This window comes from Chenopodium album, chromosome 15, assembly GCF_948465745.1.
Source record: "Chenopodium album chromosome 15, dcCheAlbu1.1, whole genome shotgun sequence".
NCBI classification, from domain to species: Eukaryota; Viridiplantae; Streptophyta; class Magnoliopsida; order Caryophyllales; family Amaranthaceae; genus Chenopodium; species Chenopodium album.
Window position 1 is genome coordinate 52427000 of NC_137848.1, and position 18505 is coordinate 52445504.

General features: G+C 34.4%; 2 protein-coding genes across 2 annotated transcripts; one reads left to right on the forward strand and one right to left on the reverse strand.

Moving 5' to 3' along the window:
• Positions 1 to 6394: 6394 nt before the first annotated feature.
• Positions 6395 to 8249, forward strand: LOC145582571 (uncharacterized). Its single transcript, XM_081639553.1, has 2 exons — positions 6395 to 6579; positions 7688 to 8249. Exons 1-2 carry the CDS (start codon positions 6457 to 6459, stop codon positions 7991 to 7993), a joined length of 429 nt encoding a protein of 142 aa, XP_081495679.1. The 5' UTR covers positions 6395 to 6456; the 3' UTR covers positions 7994 to 8249.
• Positions 8250 to 10359: 2110 nt separating this feature from the next.
• Positions 10360 to 15231, reverse strand: LOC145583367 (uncharacterized). The gene is made up of 10 exons (XM_081640605.1): positions 14804 to 15231; positions 13959 to 14118; positions 13373 to 13434; positions 12916 to 13075; positions 12694 to 12814; positions 12131 to 12212; positions 11927 to 12027; positions 11076 to 11154; positions 10931 to 10981; positions 10360 to 10695 (listed from the first exon to the last, which is right to left on the reverse strand). The coding sequence occupies exons 1-10, from the start codon at positions 15095 to 15097 to the stop codon at positions 10612 to 10614; spliced, it is 1194 nt and encodes a 397-aa protein (XP_081496731.1). The 5' UTR covers positions 15098 to 15231; the 3' UTR covers positions 10360 to 10611.
• Between the last annotated feature and the right edge of the window lie 3274 nt (positions 15232 to 18505).

Genomic DNA, 18505 nt, shown 5'->3' on the forward strand with positions numbered 1-18505 from the left:
GATGATTATCATACTATCATAGATAGTATGTACCAACTTTTTTATGCATGTGTATGCTAGTGAACTTGGTACGGTATGTTCGGATATCTCTTTCTTTTTTTCTTTTTTTTTTTTTTTTTTCAGTGTGTTTTGTAATTTTGTGTTTTTATCTTATAAATGTTTGCAAGTAAATTACGGTATCAATCTAGTGCTTCAATTTTGTGTTTGATAATGTAATTAATGTATATGGATAAGATCATGATAAGGGTTCCTACTGTCAAAAAAATCCATATGACCTCTTGAAAGTGGTGTACTCTTAAATTTGGAGATAGGCCTAATGTATTGCTTTGCCTTGTATATATGTTCTATATATTCAACTTATTTAAATAATCTTTGTCAAAAAAAAAAAAAAAAAACAAAAACTTATTCAAATAATATTTAGTAAATATAATTTAAGTTTGATAAAAATTAGTTAAGTCAAGTAAAAATGAGCTAATTTTAACCCAAAAAAAAAAAGTTCGATTATATACACCAACAATATATATATATATATATATATGTTTTTTAAGGTAAAATGAAAGGTCCTACAAAACTGATATCTTTTACAGGTTAAGTCAGCTCAGTTCCACAGATTATCGCTTGAGAGTAGAGAGGGAGGTAAGGGGATCCCTGCTCCCAAGCAAATGTATATAATTGGTGGATGGGAACTATATGTAATGTGTAGGTGTGTTTGTGTATGTACATCCATTATAATGGTTGTGCACTATATGTATGTGTTGCCGTGTTACCCGTGTAGACAAGTCCTCCTCCAATCGATAAGTAGTACGCATTGTCATATCTATGTCTTTCTTTCCAATTTGCCAAATTAGATTGTGAATTAGAAATATGCCGAATAGGAATTTATAGGATACTATCTTATCGTGTAGGAGAGCATCCACACCTTTGTTCTTCCTCCTCCTATACCTTGACAAATCTCACAATGCCTGCGTGCTACTTTTCGATTTTTTACGTATTTGGATTCACTGAACTTCTTGATTCCTATTAATGAAACTTTTTTAAGCTATTAATTGAACCCAACTCTTAATAAACTTTATCATATGAGTTTGTCCAAACTATTTTAATTAAAACTTATTTACCATTGTTTGGACTTAAGCTAATTTAAACTATTAAACCCATTACGTATTTCTCACAATATGACTAACTTATTGTTTAAATAAATAAAAAGAATTGCCATTTAACTATAAACTAGTTTAAAGCCCGGGCGATGCCTCGGGTTTTGTTTGAAAAAAATGAAATACCTTATGTTTTATTAATATCTTGAAAACTTTATTTTAAGTTTAAATAATAAAATAAAAAGTAGAAAAAAAAAATGGGATATAAAAAGAGAGTAGTATATGTTTTATAATTAAGTAGGGAATTGCATAATATTTTTTTTTTTTAAACAATTGAATAATAAATTTTTAAAAAAACTTTTAGAATCCAACTTAATGAAAAGTTACAGCTCGTAAATGTTAATTAAGTGATTGAATGACATTAATTGTGGAATTAAAAAACAAATACAATAGAGTAAAAATGAATTTATTTACGGGAAATCAATGTGATCTAAATTCAATAATGGTCATAAAAGTTGGACATTTTAAGGGTTGTGAGGGGATTAAATATGGTCTAAATGTGTATATGTTGTGTCATGTAATCATTCATGTGGTGCCATGTAATAGAACTCATTATGACATGGAGTGACACATGTTGTCAACACATGTTGTCAACACATTGTTCCCATGAGATTTAATAATATTATAGATTGGTGATCACTAAGATTTTGATGTAAATATAATAACAATAAACTATAGTCAAAGTTGATAAAAAAAAAAGTCATGTATCTCAATTATTTTGAAATAGAGGGAGTACTTATTCGAAAGTAGTCCATACGTTAATACGTTCAATAATTTATTTATTTATTTTTTCCGAGAAAATATTTACCAGTAGAAAAAATGTTAAACAAAATATGCTTTACACGTAGCCAAAGATATGAAATTGGCCATTGAATAGAAAGTTAGTAAGGGTCTGTTTGGCCAAGCTTTTGAAAAACAACTTCTGTTTCCTAGAATTAGTTTTCCAGAAACTGTTTTTAGATACACACTTTGAAGAAGCAAAAGTGTTTGGTTTCAACAAAATAAGAAGTGATTCTGAGAAATAAAAACTATTTTACCTTGTTTGGCCCAACAAATTAATAATTGTACTGTTTCTTACATATTATTGTTTATAATAATTTATCATTAAGGTTCAATTTTTTTTTTAAATCAAGTTCAATTTAATATGAATAATGGAGTTTTTCGGAGGATTCACTGATCAATCGTTTCATCCCATTGTCACATCGTCGCACTCGCCGCCACCGAAGCATTAACAAACAGAAACGACAAACCATTATTGTCTCTACAACCACCTCTACATCCTCCCTCAAAAGTCACCTTCGCCAACAAACAAAAGAAATGAGCAAGAAATTAACCAGAAAATCAAACAAAAACAACAGCAACAAAAGAAACAAAAAAATTACTAACCACAAAGTAGTAGTATTATCTCTGGCAAAAGCCAAACAAGAACTAGCAAACCTCATCACATTGTATAATCCCCATTCCCCACGAACTGATAAACATCAAATTGCGCATTATAATATCTTGATTACAATCAAATTAACAAAACCCAAAAACTCAGCCCATGGATGATGAAAAGAAATAGTAGAATCAGAAAACCCATTTGTGTTTCATCCAAAAGATCAGCTTGATGGATATGAAGTTGTTGGGAGGATTTGGGAGGAGAGAGAAAGAGAGGCGGAGGAGAGAGAAAGAGGAAAGGGAAATGGTTATTTCGAGTTAAGTATACAAATGGTGATCAAGTTTTTGTTTTTTTCACCCTTTGGTGATCAAGTTTTTTTTTCACCCTTTGGTGATTGAGTTAGAAAAACCGAACACTTAACTCACCGGAACAACTTTTAACCTGTTTTGAACTCAGCAAAAAAAATACTTAGTCACCCAACATAAACTTAATTACCTTCCCAAAAACATAATCACTTATCAATATTAAATCCTGAAATGAGTTTAAAAGCTGAATATATAATACTAGCCGTTGGGATAAATTACAAAAGTATAAATACAAAATAATTCCAACAGCTATCTATTCCAAAAGGCTACCCAAAAAATTTCTCCATTGTTGTCACCATTGCAACAAGAGCTTGAGCGATCAAAACATGCTGAAAAAAAACCAAAAAAAAAGAACAAATTATTTAAACTGACATGGTTATGTTCATTAAAAAAAAATGTGGAATTGCATGAAGAAATAAAAGAGAACGGGAGGAAAATAAATATTCAGAGTGTTGTAATTCTGTTTTTAATATTTGTTTTAACTTTAGTAATTTTGATTAAGTAAGGTACCTTGTAATGTGAGGCTGAGTATGTTGTCCCGATGTTCATCCAATGCTTGTTTGGCTCCAATTTGGATTGATGTACTGTTGAAAGTTTGAAAGACAATTAAATAGCTTTAATTGATTTTCTGTATAATTAGTATGAAAATGAACAAGTACTTACCACAGCCTACCTCTGAGATCCGTTGGGGTATGTGTACAAACCAACCCCTCTGTTGTGCATAGGCAAGAGTGTTTGTGACTGTTGGGTTGATTTGGCAGTGGTTCTTTGCCTCTTCGGGCTTGGTGGTGTGTCATTGGGTGCTGTAGGACAAGTCTTCTTGTTGTGCCCTTGTTGTTTGTAGTAGGAGCACTTATGTGATTGACCTTTTCTTGTTACCCTTGTAGTATCAACCACCTCACCAATAGAGGGCCTTCTGTTTTTCTGTGGTCTGTGCTTAACCTTCTTGAGAGGGGGAGGAGTGATTGGAATGACACTTGATTTAGGCCATTCATTTGGACCATTCAAGGGCTCAAGTGGGTATTGGTATGCTCTTAAGTAAGTGGTTTTACTAAACCACTCAGACACATAGTACTCTAGGAGTTCCCCGGCCTTCCATATTGCTGCCACAGTATGCTTATAAGGGATACCCCTGTTCTGCCACACATTGCAAGTACATTTCCTATTAAACAAGCTGACTACAAACCTTATTTGTGTACCTCCTTCCCTCACACCATAAGTAAAGTTCCCTTCCCAATAAGCCACCCAACCCCTTGCTGCCAATTTAGACCATTCCAACCTCTGCTGAATTCTTGGACATAGTTAAATGTCCTTATGAAGTATGAAGTCTCTTTTTTTTTTTGCATTCTCTCCATTAAACCCTCCCTAATATCTTCTAACATTGTTATGATTGGTTTGTGCCTTGATGTTAAAATGTAAGCTTTGAACACCTTATTCATGTTGTTGTCAATGCTATCACACTTACATTTATCTGTTTGAAAAGCCCATACCCACTTCACATAATTCCCGTTCCTCACATCCTCAGCGGCCTTTGTGTTAATCTTAGAAAATTCATTCATGTTTGCATTGAAGTCATTCTCGGTTGAACTCTTGGCCACTTTCCAAAAACACCTCCTGTAAAGAAGTCCCCCTCCAAACTTAGTCCTAGTTATGTCCTCCTCTTCAAAGTGTAACTCAGACTCTTTCTTTTTGTGGTCTCTCACTTGTGCTCTAGCCTGTACAACCTCCTCATCCTCTTCATCACTCCCTTGATCATCAAAGTCAATGTCATCTGACAGGTTCACATGAAAGCCTCCCTCTGTTTCACTAACCTCATTGGACATATCCCCCCCAAAAGTCTCATTTGTACCCTCACTGTCATTCCCAAACAACCTAGTTATAGTGGCAGTCACTCTTCCCCCCCTCTAGACAACATGACCTTTGTTCCCACAAAACCAGTTCACCCCTTTACCTGGCCCAACTACACCCTCATACCCATCACTATCATCCTCTTCATGTTCGGTGTAAACTTCCATAAGCCTATATTTAACAAGTAAACTAAGGAATTTTGCAAAGGTAGCATCATCATAGCTTAAGAATCTAATACTTGTTTTTTTTTTTTGTTTTAGTAGGATCACAATAATGTATCTTAATAATATCTTTATACCTATGATCTTCCTCATACCATCCACATTAAAATTAGTAGGGAGTTCATCAAACGTTTTCATTTCACCACCAACATACTCTAAATCAGGAGTATGTTTCCACACCCCACCAAATCGAACAACAAGTGCCATTGGGATCATCTCCATCTACAACATATAATTGTCATTCAATTAAAAACTACAATAACTTAACATCAACACATATTGAAAAATAAAACAACTTCCATATAATTCACAAACAAAATTAACACATAAATACACTTTACTCGACATTAAATACTAAATTCTTTCAATTAAGTACAATTACTCTGTTTCACACTACTCCTTCCAATTACACTAAAGTCAAGATACCCACCCAATTTAACCATGCACTAGCAAATCAAGAGTCTTACAACAATAATCTAAAGGTAAAAATACGAAATTTTATCATCAAACACCAAATTTGACCCTAAATTCAGGGAGAATTTCATAATTTTTGACAAAACTTAAACCCTACTTTTTTCGACCTTAAAGAGTATACAACGATTAAGGCAATTATGAACAATTAAACCAAAGAGATGAAGTACAAATTTACCTTTCGAAGTGCCAATCTCCTTTAATCAAGCTTTCCAAAAGAGCAAATCACCATTAACTCATTAAGAGTGAAGTTTGAAGAACTAGTATAGAAAATAAAAATAAAAAAGGAAAAACGTGGGGAAGGGAAAGAAGTGCACCAAGGGGGGAAATTTTGAGAAAAGTTCATAAGAGCCGTCATTTTCACAATTGTTGTGCCTCGTGTGAATAAAAAAATTAAATACCTGTTTTTTCCCTGTTGGTTAACCACAAGTGACTAAGTTTTTAACCCAATGTATCTGACAAGTGATTAAGTTTTTGCTTCCTTTTTATTTTTTTGCCAGAATTACCCCTCCAATCACCAAACGGTGAAAAAAAATAACATAATCACCAAACGGTGAAAAAATATAAAACATAATCACCAACCTTATGCTTAACTCGGTTATTTCTATTAGATGGGATATTAGTGGTCAATTTGCAAAATATTGAGGGTTCCTTTGTCAAAAAAAATTTCATTAAATGGATAAAATAGCTCCCCGAGAAACAGCAAGGAAGAAGCTAAAATTTGGAGCTTCTTCTTCTAGCCTCCCTATAAATTATTTTGGGCTTCTTGTTAAAGTGTTTATATTTCTTGAAAATCCCTTATTTAGCCCAACTTCTATTTTTTAAATTGAGAAACACTTTTAAAAGCTAGGAATATGAAATTGGCCATTGACTAGAAAGTTAGTAAGTCTACTCAGTCCCCAAAAAGCCCAAAACCAACAAATTGAAAAGGTTCAAACAAAAACAATATACTTGTACAATGTTGCACAACAAAAACAAAAATCTCAAAAACTCAAAAGTCCAATTGTAGAGAGAGAAAGATGGAAGGAAGTGAGGAGAAAAACAGTGTGAGTCTCGAAGATTTGAAGTTAAAAATGGCAGATTTTGCCAAGGAAAGAGATTGGGATCAATTTCATAGCCCAAGAAATCTCCTTTTAGCTTTGGTAATTTTCTTAAACCCTATTTTAATTTATGTTAAACCCTAGAAATTTCTACCAATTAAACCATTTTATTTGTTTTCTCTTATTTATATTTTTTGTTGTAATTTGATATATGTTTCTTGCTTTGTTTATAAATTATTCAATGTAGAAATTCTTTTTCTGTTGTATATGCATCAATTTTTTTTTGTACTTTTAAGGGAGCTTTCAGCAAAGTTTGTTACTTTTGCAATTTTCTGGGAAACCCAAAAACTTTTTTAAGTCACAATAATTATTCGGTTTTTGAGTTTTTCTTTGCACTTTTAATAATAGAACCATTTTTTTTTTTTTTGAGAAATAATAATTTCATTAGCATTTCAAGGTTTTTTGAATGCCCATTTGAGTTTGAATTATTGGTTTTATGGGTTTTGGATTCTAAGATGAAAGGTGGAAATTCGAAGGAATATACAAATAACTCCTAAAATGGCTAATTGGCTAAATGTTGTGGTCCTTGTACCATTGTAGTAGTAGATGAACAGAGACAAAGTACTCCTAGCTAATATTTAGTTCTGTCTAATGCACATAATTATAAATTTATTTTTTTTGAGGGAAAATTGAAGTTGATTATAATGTTCAAGAAAAGATTTTTATCATGTTTACAATCTAACACCTAGTAAATCAACATAGTTGTTCTTAAATAATCAAGTAAGCGAATGATTAATTGATGTGGGGCTCATTCGATAATTCAATAGCAAACATATTAACCAGGAGGATTAAAATGCTCCAATTTTTCAAAAGAATATGCTTATCATGTTTGTGATGATGTGATTTAACATCTAGTAAATTGACAAAACTATACCTTAGTCAAGTCAAGGAACAATCGATTGATGTGGGGCTCATTCAATCGAAGGAACATATTAGCTATATTGTGTGGGAAGATTTAAATGTTTCTATTTCAAGAAAAGATGTTAATCATGTTTGCTATCTAAATCTAACACCTAATAAATCAACAAAATTGTCCGTCAAACAAGCAAAGTAACATTAGACTTATTGTTTGTTCGATAAATTGATAGCTAACATGTTAGCTATTTTGCCTTACTCTTATTGATCAATGTCGACATTGATTTTCTTACAGGTTGGGGAAGTTGGAGAACTATCTGAGATATTTCAATGGAAAGGGGAGGTGCCAAGAGGATTACCAGGTTGGAAGGAAGAAGAGAAGCAACATTTAGGAGAAGAGCTATCTGATGTGCTACTATACCTTGTAAGACTCTCTGATATTTGTGGGGTTGATCTTGGTAAAGCTGCCCTTAGAAAGCTTGAGCTTAATGCCCTTAAATACCCAATTAACCTCGCTAAGGGCTCTTCGAAGAAGCTTAATTACAACAACAATAACAACAACAACCCTGTTGATAAAAAGCACAAGCTTAATGAATCTTAATTAAGCTTATTTGACCAGGTCACCTTTTATAATCTGTCATTTTCAGTGATATGCCCTTTTAATTTTTAGATTTTAGACCCACCACCCCCCCCCCCCCCCCCAAAATTATGTTTTCCCCTTTTGATCTTTTTGGGGTGGATGGACCTGCCTTTTGGGGTTTTTAGATCCTACTATGACTCTTGTGTATAAATTCTATGATCTAATTGTAATTCAACGATTGCTTTATGAGTAATTATTCTCATGGTTATCCTTTTTACCGTTTTGAGCTATTTGTTTGTGTAGTGTGATTAGTGCCTTAGCGCTAACTTGCTCGTCAGTTACTTGAGTTTAATCCCTATCAGGGTTCGACTTGAACGAGTTTGCCTTGAACTTTACTTGGCATCTCAGGTCTAGTGAACAAAATTGTGCTTGTCTCATAAAAGGGTATTCCAACTTTTGTCTATTTTGCCTTCTATTATCATTGTATTTCAACATTAAACAAATTGCCATAGTGAAAATTTCCTAAATGGTTATATAGGAATTAAAAATTAAGTAGTACTGTATTATTATACATTTAGCTTTAGGAGTTGCCATGAAAACTAATACTATTTTCTTAGGCAGAAATTTGCAAATTGCTTGTAATTACTTTAGTTAGGCTGGAGCTCAAATCTTGTTGGAAGCTGAGTTGAGCAAGTTGTTTCAAGCTTGAGCTTGCGTCATAGCTTTTCCAGTCGATCCAACCAGCCAAGTCAAGCTCGAGTATTCCTTGGATCGTTATGATCCCTAGCAAACACTCAAATGGCCTGGGTTGTATTTCAAGTAAATGAACACATGTACTAATGGCAAAATATATTGGTACAGTTAATGTCAATCAGTTTTACAGTGCAATTAACATACTCTTGAGTCTTGACCCAAATTATAATATTTTGACAAATGGGTGTTTAATCTGTGCATGAACACAATCTGGGGTGGTGTGTGATAAAATCCTTCACACACACACAGTCACACACTCTCTCTCTCTCTCTCTCTCTCTCTCTCTCTCTCTCTCTCTCTCTCTCTCTCTCTCTCTCTCTCTCTTTATCAAAGCACAATAACAATCTCAAAGCAGAGTTTTGGTTACTTTTTTGGCTTTTCTAACACTGTGTCCTCAATCTGATGTACTGTAACTTTTTTCCGCTGATCTGAGGTACTTCATTCTTTCTTTATATTGTATATATTAGTCAAGTCAAAACCATTACTTGAAGAGGGAAAAAGGTCAAAGTGTAATACTAAATAAAATGGAGGGAGTACTGAGTACAAAGAGTTGTGTTGAGTCGACAGATTGTGGGCTTGTAGCCCCTAGTAGATTTATTTTAGCACATGGGATTGTGAGACCAAATCTTTCAAGGGATCGACATATATATAGATAAACTTATATCAATCAGACGATCATGCTCTGGATCTTTCAAGGGATTGACATATAAAGTTAAGCCTCCCATTACTACGGTGTCTTTACTCATTTAGCATGGAATTTCAAGTGCCTTTATGTGATTATGGATCTTTGTCGAGCCTTAGAAATGCTAGGGAGATGATAGATTAATTTATGTCTTTTTGGTGGTAATATAGCACTATAATACTCACACTCAATCAATCGAGTGGCACGTTCTAAACTTCTAATGACTCGTGTCTTGGAGGGAACGTATCGAAGATGAGTAATGGATCATATGGGCTAAGCACACCAACGGGAGGAAGAAGTAGCGACAATGGCATTGTGAAGGATAGTGCGGTCAAGCTGTTAGGAGGCAGCCAAGCAGCAACAAGCCAACAAAGGGTTACAATGTCGAGTACGTTTGCTAATAATCAAATCTGTCAACTCTGTTGGGAGTCGGCTTAGCCACGAGGAATCATCATTATCTTCGTGCTTGTATCAAAAATGTTGGCTTCTTATTACCAACATTGTGTATGTTACCATTTAAGTACGTTGCTATTGATACTGCATTCATACATATTGCCCTAATTATAATTAAATTTCCCTTCAATTTATTTTATGTTAAATTTCTGATATACTATATTTTATACATACTATATACAAGCTTTATTTAGAAGAGACGAGGAGTCCTAATTCCCTGAAGCTAATCTAGTTAAATCCTAAACAGATACAAATTCTAAAGCTCTTTCTTTTACGGAGTAGTAAGCAATAAACAAGTTAGTTGGGTCAATCCAATCCATTGATCTAAATTGACAATTCTATCCAATAACCATCCATAACCAAGCAAGGGTTGGTGGAGTTGGTGGAGAATTCACCTTGTGACTTTGAGGTCATGAGTTCAAGTCCTACCAACTACATTTGCTCAGGAGTCGGGGGATTTCCTTACCTCCCCCCTCAACTCTACCCAAGCATCATATGGTAAAGAAAAAAAAAACATTTTGTTGATGTTATAGTATATGAATTACAATCTCTCTTTCTCCCTTTTGGCTTCCCTTCATTTTCTGGCATGACATAAGCACACCATCTATACCAATTAACCATATAGGATCAATGAATACATTGAGTAACATATTTGGGAAGGATTTATAGGTGCAAAAACTATTAAATTTGTTGCTCATATCTGTACTGTACACTGGTAAAGACATAGCGAGGAAATTGTCAACGTTTGAAATCATGGAACACGTTCAAGAACCCGCTGTAATGCTTTTTTGATACCCTCCTGATCAAGAGATGTAGTCATCTGTATTTCCTGAACCTGCACAAAAAGAAAAAAGCTATATCATACAATTGAGCAATGATCAGATGAGAAGTATTGCACTAGTGGAGTGGCCGGGTGGGAAGAAGTGACACCGATAGTCTGATAGGCCATGGGCGGTGCACGTATGCTTGAGTTCATGCACGATGCAAGGTTTTAAAGTTCTATGGTAAATTTAGGGGTACGGGAGTATATTGTCTGGACTGGAAGGAGATGAAGATGTGATACCACATACCTGTCTTCCAGCACGAGCAAGTAAGATGTACTGGTTGTCAATTGCTGGTGCCTGTCAAATGACATTGAGAAGTCTAAGGCTCATCAGCCAATGGCATGAAAGAGGGCAACTAAGTACATTAGATAATTGACAGAGAGACACTTACATTAGAAAGCCAGAGCTGGAGATCTTGTGAAACAACCCGTTTCTCAAAGCCTTGCCGTCTGATTCTGACCTCACTTATACTGCACAAAAAAAGTAATCCTTGAAGGATAGTAACATAATAGTCACAAATTCAGAAGAATAAAACCTTGATGTACATCAAAGAAAGCCAGCTGATGTAACCTTTAATTCATGATTGGAGGACCAATTAGTCCGTGATTATTAAGTACCAGTATAAAGCGAGTAAGAGACTTTCACTATCTAAATTAAGGGGAAAAAATGGACAACATACTAAGTAATTATGGTACTTACGGTTTGTTTGGATAAAAAAGTGGAAGAGAAAGGGAAGGGAGGGAAAAAGAAGAAAGGGGGAGGAATGGAAGGGGAGGGAGAAGGTAAGGTTACATTTTCCCTCCAAATCTAACAGGAAGGATTTGGTTTATTAAAGAGGGAAGGAAAATGAATCCTTCCATTTCCCTTCCCTCCAACCAAGAGGCATTAAAAGAAGGGAGGATGGTGGCTAGTGTCTACTCGTCAGAGTGTCAAGACACATGTACATATTCCTTTACCAAACCTGGCAACTCAAGCAAAGTTTCCTTTATTTCGGTCCAAAATGAAGTGCCGACTGCCAAGTGTCCATACTCATAGGGTTTAGGATTCAACACGGCTATTTGAGATGAAATGAAAAGTCTTAACATAGCAGCGATAAGTGAAATGTTTGCGCATTATAGAAAATGGACAGGGTGGCTGGGGGGGGGGGGGGGTTGATGTTGGCTCAGGCATTATCAAATTAGTAAATAATAAGGATCGACACTTATTGAGAAAAAAAAAAGAACTAGGATTGGAAAACAATACCCCTCTTCCTCAAGCAACTCCTTAAATATTTCTTCAAGCCCTGGAAGTGGCTGAATATCAAAGCTTTCACTTGTGCCTGTAGAGCCAGGACTTGTACCATCCTGTTTCAAAATACAGATTGAACTTTTTACTTAAAAATCAGAAGGGGGAAAACTTGATCCTTTAATGAATGAAATAATGATTTGAAGTGATCATAACTCGTACCTGAGGAATTACTTTGTCCAAGGTCTCGAACAATGGATCTTCCTCCAGCTGTCTGATTGACAATGTAATCCTTGATTTCTCCCTGCATTAACCTTCTATGAGAACGGAGCTATATAGTGGAATTACCCGAAATATCATGCAAACAAAAGAAAAAATAACATTCATTCAATATGAAAAATCACTATCACGCAAGGCAGATTTAACTAATTGTCGGAGTCTAGGGAGGTCCAGAATTAGGCAACAACACTAATAAAAAGTCAAGACTAGTAGGTAAAGTTTTTTGGAAGACCAAAGAAATTTTTATGAAATATGGTACAAAAGGGGAAAAAAATGGGAATGAGGTTCACAGACAAGTTTTGTCAAAGCAACCTAACCAATGTCGAACACAAGTCTTCTCCAGATATTCAACCAGCAAAGAAGTTGAATAATTAGATAAATAGCCACAAAACATGGAGATGCCAAATATTATTTACTACCAAGAATATCAAATTCTAGCAAGCCACTGTCCAAGCCTCCTAGATGACACTATTAGAAGATTGTTTTATACTTATAGTAATTTTTACCTGTCAATGTTAACAATTTTTACTCTTACAACATCACCCACTCTTAATACATCCCTGACATCTTGAACATAATCCCATGAAACTTCCGAAACATGTACTAAGCCAGTAAGATGGTATTTGCCTGCATAATATAAGTTGTTTACATCAGGATGCCAAAAAATACCATTAAAAAAAATAAAAATAAAAATATCACAGTAACAAAAGGTTCAAGCATATATATACCATCAGGGAAGCGCAGATTGAGAAAGGCCCCATAGTCCTCAACCACACCGACTCTTGCCTCGAAGATATCCCCTTCTTTAATTTTCTCAGAGTACTTTGACCAAGTGGCCTCTTTCTCAGAGAATATCAATTTCTTGCTATCTTCATCTACCTCGATCACCTATTCCAACGGCAGATAAAAGTTTGATAACATATCCTAAGAGGGTTTGAAAACAAAAACTATTCTTATATGGCAAAATAAGCCAGTTCAAAACATTATGATAGAAACAATCCATAAGTTTGGTAGGCAGACATTGAGAAGGCTCAACTTGAGCCTCTACAAGATTCAAGTTTTGAGAATCAATCTTTACTCCAGTATATTATGTGACCAGAGATGCACCCAAACTTTACTCACGGCTTAAAAGGACAAGATCAGAAAATACAAGGGTTTCCCGTATGAAATGCTTATATTAGTTACCTTCATGTAGATGACAGACCCAATAAGTCCTCTTGCAATCTGTTGTATTGTCTTATTTGGCTCTGCATCAAATGTCAGCTGTCAGCAATGTAATTACTGAAGTAACCATACATGTCACAAATCCATCATGGCAACCAAATATTCATGCTTTTCAACAATGTGAAAGTGTTTGAGTAAACAACAGAGTGACAAACTGACAACAATAAGTTACTGTAGACCATTTTATTACTTCATTCATGGCTTCCTTGCAACATTGGTAGCACGGATTAACTATAGACCATTTTATTAATTCTGATGTAACAGATATTGTTGTTATGAACTAGGGAGAAAATTTAACCAGATACATATTAAAATTGATAACAAGCACAATATAACAGTGAAAGGCTGATAAAATTGTACACTATGAGTAGCCAACAAAAGAGAGATACCAGACTGGAAGTTATTTAAACTATGATAAATCAAAGAAAAATCAATCACTTCATGATTCAAAGCGAAATTGATTAATGAATGTGTCAACTTTCAACACCCCATGTACAGAACAAAGGACAAAGTCATACAGAACAAAGATTCAAAGAAAGTGAAGCACCTTCACTAGAATATGATGGACTCAACTGTGGAAAAGGAAGAAATCCGACAAGTGAATAGAAACGAACTAGCAAGCCACCATTATTGAAGCCTTCAACTCTTCCCTCGTAGATAGATCCAGTTTCTTTATACTTCTTAGCTGCTTCCCAGTCAGCAGGCCTCTATTTCTTCATAGCAATAGATGCATTAGCATATAGAAACAAAACAAGCATCCAACTCCAGATTAATTAGTCACTCAAGAGGGGTTAGAAGAAGCTTTAACATTAACATTCCTCAAAATAGACTCCAAGGGTAGTGATGTTGCTACTTTACCCTTAACCGAAAAGCGCAAAGTTTTTATTACTCCATAACTCTTCTAAATACATACCATCAGTCCATCACAATCCAAAAGCCAAAGAATATTGAATATTTGAACTTCATTGGGCATGAACAGTCAAAACAAGAAATCAACTAACATGGTTAACTTCAAAATGCCATGTAAAGTTCATCAATTCACACAACTCAAGTACAGCAATCTATATTGTAAAACTCTTTCAATTAATTTTGTTTAGCTCTCAATAATCAAACCATTGCACCAACTTCAACATACCATGATTCTACATATCATCTATAATATATCTTGGGCATCCAATCAGACTAATAATTATTCAATAAGCGAATGCCAATTAGCTGAGTTAAACAAAACTGAAAGTGGGTACAAAAATTGTAACCTTAATTTGCAAATTCATTGTAAAATTCAACAACCCCACAAATTCAAATATAAAAAGTTGCAATCTTTTCTATCAAATATCCACAACAAAAGCAAAAAGTAGAACATAAAATGAGAAAAGCTGAAATAAAACTCACCCGAATTGGACGAGGGGGTTCAAGAGACAAAGTAGAATCATCCAAATTTTCATCAATTTGAGCTTCAGAAGAAGCATTAGTTGGAGCAGCTTGAATTGGGTATCTATTAATTCCAGATTTACGGTACAAATTCAAGAGATTAATATTATTGTTATTAATATATGGTGTGAAATTATTTGAAACATAAGATAAGGAACAAGAACTTGTAATTGAATCATTGGCTATATTTTGTGAATGAAAGCAAAGGTTTGTTAATGAGCCTACTCCTAAAGATGATACATTTAAAATTGGCATTTCTTGAATTACAGTGTTTTCTTTTTTTTTTTTTTGGGTTGTGAAAATTATAGATTTTCTGGGTTTATTGGGTTTGTGCCATTAGAGTGAGCTTGAATAGGGTCTATTTTGCCTTTTCTTTTCTTTTCTTTTTTTTTTTTTTTTTTTGGGTGGTGATGAATAAAAAGCTTAATGTTATAAAGCTATGTGTCTTTTTTGTGCCCACAAAAAATGGTGGTATTTGAGATATGGACCCATTATTTCTGTGTCATTCCTTTTATGTTTTAAGTGGATATTAAGATTAATATTGGGTTACCCAAATTTCTTGGATGTAAAGCCAATACAAGACTTCTCTACTTCATGATCTATATTCAAAGTACTTCAATATAGACATATGGTTATACATATGAACATATCCTAGATTCCTAGACTGGCCGAGTGGGTACATGTTTGGTCAATCGGACAACTTTTTGATGGAGTATTTGAATTGAAAATGTTTACTTAATTGAAATGATAAACACTTTGAGCGTCTATTGTCAATAGGGGTGAGCAAAACTACCCGGAAAACCGAAAACCCGAAAAATCGATCCATAACCATTTCAAGAAGTAGGATACCCGATCCGATAATTATAACGGTTCAGGTACCCGTTCCGTTAATTTGTTATCTAGTATGGTTATGGAGTATCATTTTAAAATTAACGGTTACCCGATCCGATCCGATCCGATAAGTATTTTTTTGGTTTTTTTCCCTACTTAAATCTATTTTTTTTTAAATCTAAACTCTTACTTTACATTATAATTACTTTATAATATCAATGATTAGTAATATTATTAATAATTTGGTCAAAATCATATGATATTGTTGTTAATTAGTGGTAAATTATATCATAATAACTACATAATTAAGTTTAATTATCATTATTGGATATCTTATTGGGTACCCGATAACCGATCCGAAAAATACGGGTACCCGAACTTTTTGGTTCGGGTTATGGATATCACTTTTAGGGATTTTGGTTATCGGGTACTCGAATCGTTAGTACTAACGGTACGGGTACCCGTCCCATGCTCACCCCTAATTGTCAAGTGACTCATTTAGAAGCCTATAAGGGTCTGTTCTGATTAACCGAACTTATTAGAGTTGAACTGAACTCAAGTGAACTGAATATTTTATGAGAGAAGAAAATTAAGAACTGAACTGAACTGAATTTATTGAAACTGAACTGAACTGAAAATAAGCTGAAGAGAACAAGCCTTAAGTAGAGATCGCGAATGAAATGAGGTGTTAGTTTCTAATAGCACTACTGATAAGATTGGACATTTAGTTCATTTTTTCCTTTTTTAAAAAAACTTAATCCATCAACTCAAAGTTATAGAACGTTTAAAATAGAAAATCAAAACTTAATGAATATATATTATATTGAATTAGATAGAAGACCCTTTAAGAATTTTGATTATTGTACAATGCCAAAAGACATTGATTGAATGTAGTTGCTCAATAAATCTCAAAAGGTTGATGACTACTCTTAAGTATAATTTAACATACATTAATCACGTTCACATCACACATCTTATATATTTTTTTTGGCATAGAGTGAGTCATGAAAACAAATAATTTAGATGAGATTTGATTTCGATTCTTGAATACCACTTGTTAAAACTTTAATCAACTAAACTAGTTAATCGGCACATCATACACCTTATACGAGAGTATGAGTTTTTTTTACAAATAACTACTAAAGTAGTATGTTGACGAGGATGGTCGTACAGGTCATCACTCATCAACAACCAGACTAGACATGGGTCAAACTCAAACATTAAAATCCCCTCTTTTCATATTTTATTTTGCAACCCCATTCAATTTAAATACATATATTGCAGTAGAAGAAGAATTAAAGACAGTCAAGTGTGACACCATTTATAACAGTTACATATACTCTAATCTCTTAAAAGAATAGAAGAAACTCAAGTGTGACTCCATTAATAACATAGTACATGTACTCTAATCACTTGCTAATGTCTCACGCGCCTTATCATTTACTCCATTTTTCAGATTATAACATTATTCTTATTTTTCGACCAGTGTTAATAATGTATTTCGGTTAGTCAGATCAAATAATTTGGTTTTTTTTTTTTTTTTTTTTTTTTTTTTTTTTTTTTTTTTTCTTCCCAATATTCATATAGGTTAATCTATAAGATTATAAACAATTAAAACAATATATAATTCACAATGTTTTTCTAAACAATATTAGGAATATATTTCAGATAAACATATGAGAATTTTACGAAGTATTGGTAATTTGGTATGGGATAGGCTTGAGCCACAATCAAGGCGTTAGAGACTTAGAGCTAAGTATTATGCCTCGATTTTCAAAAGGATGGTCCAAGCATGGCCCGAAACCACACATCCATTGCATCATTTAGGTTGATATGCTTAGCCAACATTTTACTTAATTGTCGAGTTTTGTACATGATTCTTAGGTTTTTTTCGACACACCTTTTTTATTAGTAGATGTTAACTATAACTTGGTTAACATCTTGTGATGGTATCCAAAATCAAGAATTTACATTACTATCTTTTGTGGCTCTCTTTACACCAAAATATTTCTATGCGATATCATCATAAAATTAAGGAAAAATTGTGATAAACCACCTTTTTATAACACCTTTTTTTGTAAAAAAAACACCTTATAGAAAATTTCTTGTTAAAACACACCTAAAACCAGATTTTTTTTGCAAAATAACACCTTGGGCCGGTTTCAGGGCATTGATCCTGTTTTCCGGCGTTGACCCTCACGTGAGGGTCACGTGCTCCACCCCTCCCTCCTCAAAACCACCGCCCTAACCAACCCCAACAGTCAACACCACCACCTAGCCACCACTAGAACCACCACTCAGCCGCCAACACCACCACCCATCATCATAGCTGCCATCACCGCCTCCCAAATCACTCTAAAGCCACCGGAAAAAAAAAATCCCTTAGATCTAGCGTTTCCAATTGGGGGGGGGGGAAACTACTATCTACCCTTTTCTCTATTGGTTTTTGGGGAAAGACGGTACACTATTCCGAGTGAATTTGGGTGGTTTTGGGTGGGACGTAGGTGGTTGTGGAGGTGGGTAAGGATTTTTGCGGCTGGGTTTATAGTGATTTGGGTGGGTGGGATGGCAGCTAGGTTGATGGGTGGTGACGTTGGCGGCAGAGAGGTGTTCTAGTGGTGGCTAGGTGGTGGTATCGGTGGTTAGGGTTGGCTATGCTCTAATTTTGGTGGTTTTGTGGGTGGAGGGTTGGAGCACGTGACCCTCACGTGAGGGTCAATGTCGGAAAACAGGGTCAATGCCCTGAAACCGGCCTAAGGTGTTATCTTGCAAAAAGAATTAGGTTTTAGGTGTGTTTTTACAAGAAATTTTTTATAGGGTGTTTTTTTTATT

Coding starts and splice junctions, on each gene's coding strand:
- LOC145582571 (XM_081639553.1), top strand. CDS start 6,457: ATGGAAGGAAGTGAGGAGAAAAACAGTGTGAGTCTCGAAGATTTGAAG. Junction 6,580..7,687: donor GAAATCTCCTTTTAGCTTTG/GTAATTTTCTTA, acceptor ATTTTCTTACAG/GTTGGGGAAGTTGGAGAACT.
- LOC145583367 (XM_081640605.1), bottom strand. CDS start 15,097: ATGCCAATTTTAAATGTATCATCTTTAGGAGTAGGCTCATTAACAAAC. Junction 14,119..14,803: donor AACCCCCTCGTCCAATTCGG/GTGAGTTTTATT, acceptor ATGAAGAAATAG/AGGCCTGCTGACTGGGAAGC. Junction 12,028..12,130: donor TGGACAAAGTAATTCCTCAG/GTACGAGTTATG, acceptor ATTTTGAAACAG/GATGGTACAAGTCCTGGCTC.